We start from the raw sequence: 3,481 nt of genomic DNA on the forward strand, positions 1-3,481 counted from the left end.
GTCGTTAGAGGGAGGCAATGCCGACGGCATTGTGCGAGCGGGAGCACGTAGGAACGGAAACATCACAAACACAAAATTTTCCCAAGGTACAACCATAGTAACTCTCTCATCCTTTAAATATAAGATTAGACCCTAGCTTTAAAGTGTCGTTAAAATATTAGAGATAGATGAGGGTTTAGGAAATAAGACATGGTGTATTTTTACCTCTCCCTTTATATTGCTAGAGTTTTTAAAGGCATTAGGATTTATGGAATATGCTAGAGTTGCTCTATGTTTTCTTGTTTCCTTTTGTTCCTTTCTTCTTCTTCTTCTCTTGCAAATTACATAATTTTTTTTGTCTCACTACTTTTCGAATTCATTTTTTATAGATTTTATGAGTTATCTTTTCACATGATTCGTTCGTTACATTTTTATTCGTCATCACAGATATTCGTGAAACCATGAAGTTTATCAGTGTCTTCTGTATTCTTTTTACCATCATATATTGAATCAAATATTCTTTCAAAAATAATAATATCGAGAACATATTTTAAACTACCAAAACAATTTTACGTGCTCAACATGAACACTTTCATTGAAGTAAATGATCATATCCATTAATTAAAATTTATTTTAAAATGAAACTGTCAATCTGGTCTTTGTGACACACCGAAATATGAACTTGATTAGTACTATTGAATTACTCTACTTGTTCATCTGGTAGTTTTATTTTTTCTCATCTAGCAAAAATAACGTTTCGATTTGACCATCCTGAAGTTTTCTGAATCATCCCCGCAAAAAAAAAAGTTTCCTTTTTCTTTTTTTTGAGAAATTAAAAAAAGTTTTCTGAAACACGCGGGGGCATGGGCTAGAGAAAGCAACGGAACGGGAGAAGAAGGGAAAAAAAACTCCCGAGAAAGCATCGTTGATGGGCCGTTATCGCCAGCCCACCTGCACGGCCCGACGGCAAAGCCCGCAACGGGAGCTCCTTAACCCTAAACCCTGACCCCCTCTGGTAGCGCGCCTCCTCCCCGACCCCGACGCCCCCTTCTCCCCCTTCTCGTCCCCGCGTCTCTCCGGCGGCCAGCGACCCTCTCCGGCGATGACGGTTCCCCGTAAGCAAGGTGAGCACCTGCCCCTCTCCTCTATCCAGTGGCGGAGGACGAATTATTCTTAAGGTGCGGCGGAGCCTTCACCGGTAACAACCCGCGGCGGCGCCGTGCCACCCAGCGCAGTCCGCCAGCAGCGCTGCCAGGCCGCCGCTTACGCAAGCTCCTACGCCCACGGCTGAGCTCTGTCTAGCCTTCGCTTCTCCCGTTGTCCGCCTGCTCGCCGCCCGCGGCGGCCACTAGCACTAGGGTTGGTCGCTCGCTTCCATGCTGTGCGCGATGGCTGGCTGCATTCTACGCCTCTTGGTTTCGTTCCTGGACAACTACTGTCAATCGACGATGCCTCCTTGCGGTTTGGTCAATTAACGAATGATGCCTGAGCAAGTAGGACAGGTTCAGGTAACTCAGCCCAAGCCTCAGCAGCGACCGAGCCCTCTTTTTCTTCTTTTTCTGATGTATATATGCACCAGAGGAGTCATTGGAATGCAGCGATGCAGTGTACCAGTAGAGAACGTTTTGCGCTATAAATCAAGGTAGGGCAGACCGAGCCTCCGCCTGTGCCTCTATCCACACCATCTCCTTTCTTGGACCAAACCGTCGCCTTATTTGTGCAGCCGCCATAGTGGCTAGGCCAAACTGAAATCGAACTCCCCCTTTTGAGCCCTAGGTTGCGTCGTCGCATCCGCTGGAATTTTCTTATACTGTTCTGTAGATTAATATCATGTTTTCTTTTGTACAGCGAAAATGGTGGAGCTTGAAAAAGAAGAGGACCCCTTGGTCCACGACGAACCCATGCTGGATGACGATGATACCGACGAGGACTATGTGGAGTCAGAGGATGATGATTCAGAGGAGGAATTGCAGGCTGAACCTTCAAAGAAGGCCGTGTACAACAAGGAGGGGCTCCTTGAGAAGCTCGAGGACATCGCCTGGCCGGAGAACGTCGACTGGATGCACAAGCTCACCGTCGATCATGACCAGGGGGAGAAGGTCGATGTGAACGATGATCTTACCCGGGAGCTTGCTTTCTACACCCAGGCTTTGGATGGCACGAGGCAGGCCTTTGAGAAGTTGCAGTCCAGGAAGGTCCGGTTCCTCAGGCCGGCAGATTACTACGCGGAGATGGTCAAGACTGACACTCACATGCACAAGATCAAGGGGAAGCTCCTGTTTGAGAAGAAGAAGATTGAGGAGGCTGAGGAGAGGAAGAAGGCGCGCGAGTCAAAGAAACGATCGAAGGAGGTGCAGGCAGAGAAGCTCAAGGAGAGGGCCAAGGAGAAGAAGGAGAGTATCGAGTCGGTCAAGAAGTGGAGGAAGCAGAGGCAACAAGGGGGATTTTCCAAGGGGAAGGAGGACGGGCCAAACCTGAACTTTGAAGTTGAAGAGGGACTCAAGCAGCACAAGAAGCAGAGGCCTGGCGTTTCTCCTGGTGACAGGTCTGGTGGTCTTGCTAAGCGAGGTAAACAAGGAAAGAACCATAGGTCAAAGGATTCCAAGTTTGGTCATGGCGGTCGCAAAGGGATGAAGAAGCAAAACACTGCTGAGACGACGAATGACTTCAGAGGATTTAACAACCAGAAGGGCGAGTCAGGAAACAAGAAGAGGAAGATGTTTTGATACGGTGTTGTAAGAGTCTGTCCCTGCTTCCTTGTGATGCTATTATATTCTTGTCTTTATGTTATTCTGCTGCAGTACTCTTATCACTAGATGCAAAAGTTAGCTTGAGGTATGGAATTTGGGGAGGCAGCTCAAACACAAGACTTTTATCTTTAGCTGTGCTATTCTCCATAAGATGTGGTGCCGTTTGCATTTAACCTGTGATTGCCCTTTTGGTCGTGGAATGCAGTTGAAATCTTGCTATATATGCAATTATGTTAAACAGTGTATTACATTTACAGTTTACAGCTGCTGTGTGTGCCTTCCTGTTGTTTACTTCGTTCTGGAGCGTTTTATTGTATCAGTGTGTAAAGCTTAAGTGAAAGGAGTAACACTTGGTAATTGTGACTGCCGGTACAGTCTAGTTTTGGTTTCTTAAGTTATGTTCCCCTATACATCTTGCATCATCAACAAACCTCAGTGCCTCACAATCAGCGTCGTATTCATCCTCCTTTTCTGCTGTTTTGGTAGTGAATGGTTTGTTTTTTCATACTCCATTTAGACTATACAGATTTGGTTGTGATGCATTTGTTCTTTCTTATTGCTATACATGGCCAGATGCAGTTGTGGGATCATTTTCTTTTCTTGCTGATTTGGATTATTGGAACAACTTTTGCATTAGCTACGGTGTCAATATGCGCTATATGGGCTGCACTGCTTGCGATGAATGCATATGCCTAAATTCTCCCAAGTTGCAGCTTGGTTGGTTATGCCTATTCATGTTTTGTCGTTTTTAT

At 45.9% G+C, this 3,481-nt stretch overlaps 1 protein-coding gene across 1 annotated transcript; it reads left to right on the forward strand.

Moving 5' to 3' along the window:
* Positions 1–997: 997 nt before the first annotated feature.
* On the forward strand, positions 998–2,950 carry LOC123093454 (probable rRNA-processing protein EBP2 homolog). Its single transcript, XM_044515426.1, has 2 exons — positions 998–1,103; positions 1,828–2,950. The coding sequence occupies exons 1-2, from the start codon at positions 1,082–1,084 to the stop codon at positions 2,703–2,705; spliced, it is 900 nt and encodes a 299-aa protein (XP_044371361.1). The 5' UTR covers positions 998–1,081; the 3' UTR covers positions 2,706–2,950.
* The last annotated feature ends 531 nt before the right edge of the window (positions 2,951–3,481 follow it).

The sequence above is a fragment of the Triticum aestivum genome, chromosome 4B, assembly GCF_018294505.1.
Source record: "Triticum aestivum cultivar Chinese Spring chromosome 4B, IWGSC CS RefSeq v2.1, whole genome shotgun sequence".
Classification (NCBI taxonomy): domain Eukaryota; kingdom Viridiplantae; phylum Streptophyta; class Magnoliopsida; order Poales; family Poaceae; genus Triticum; species Triticum aestivum.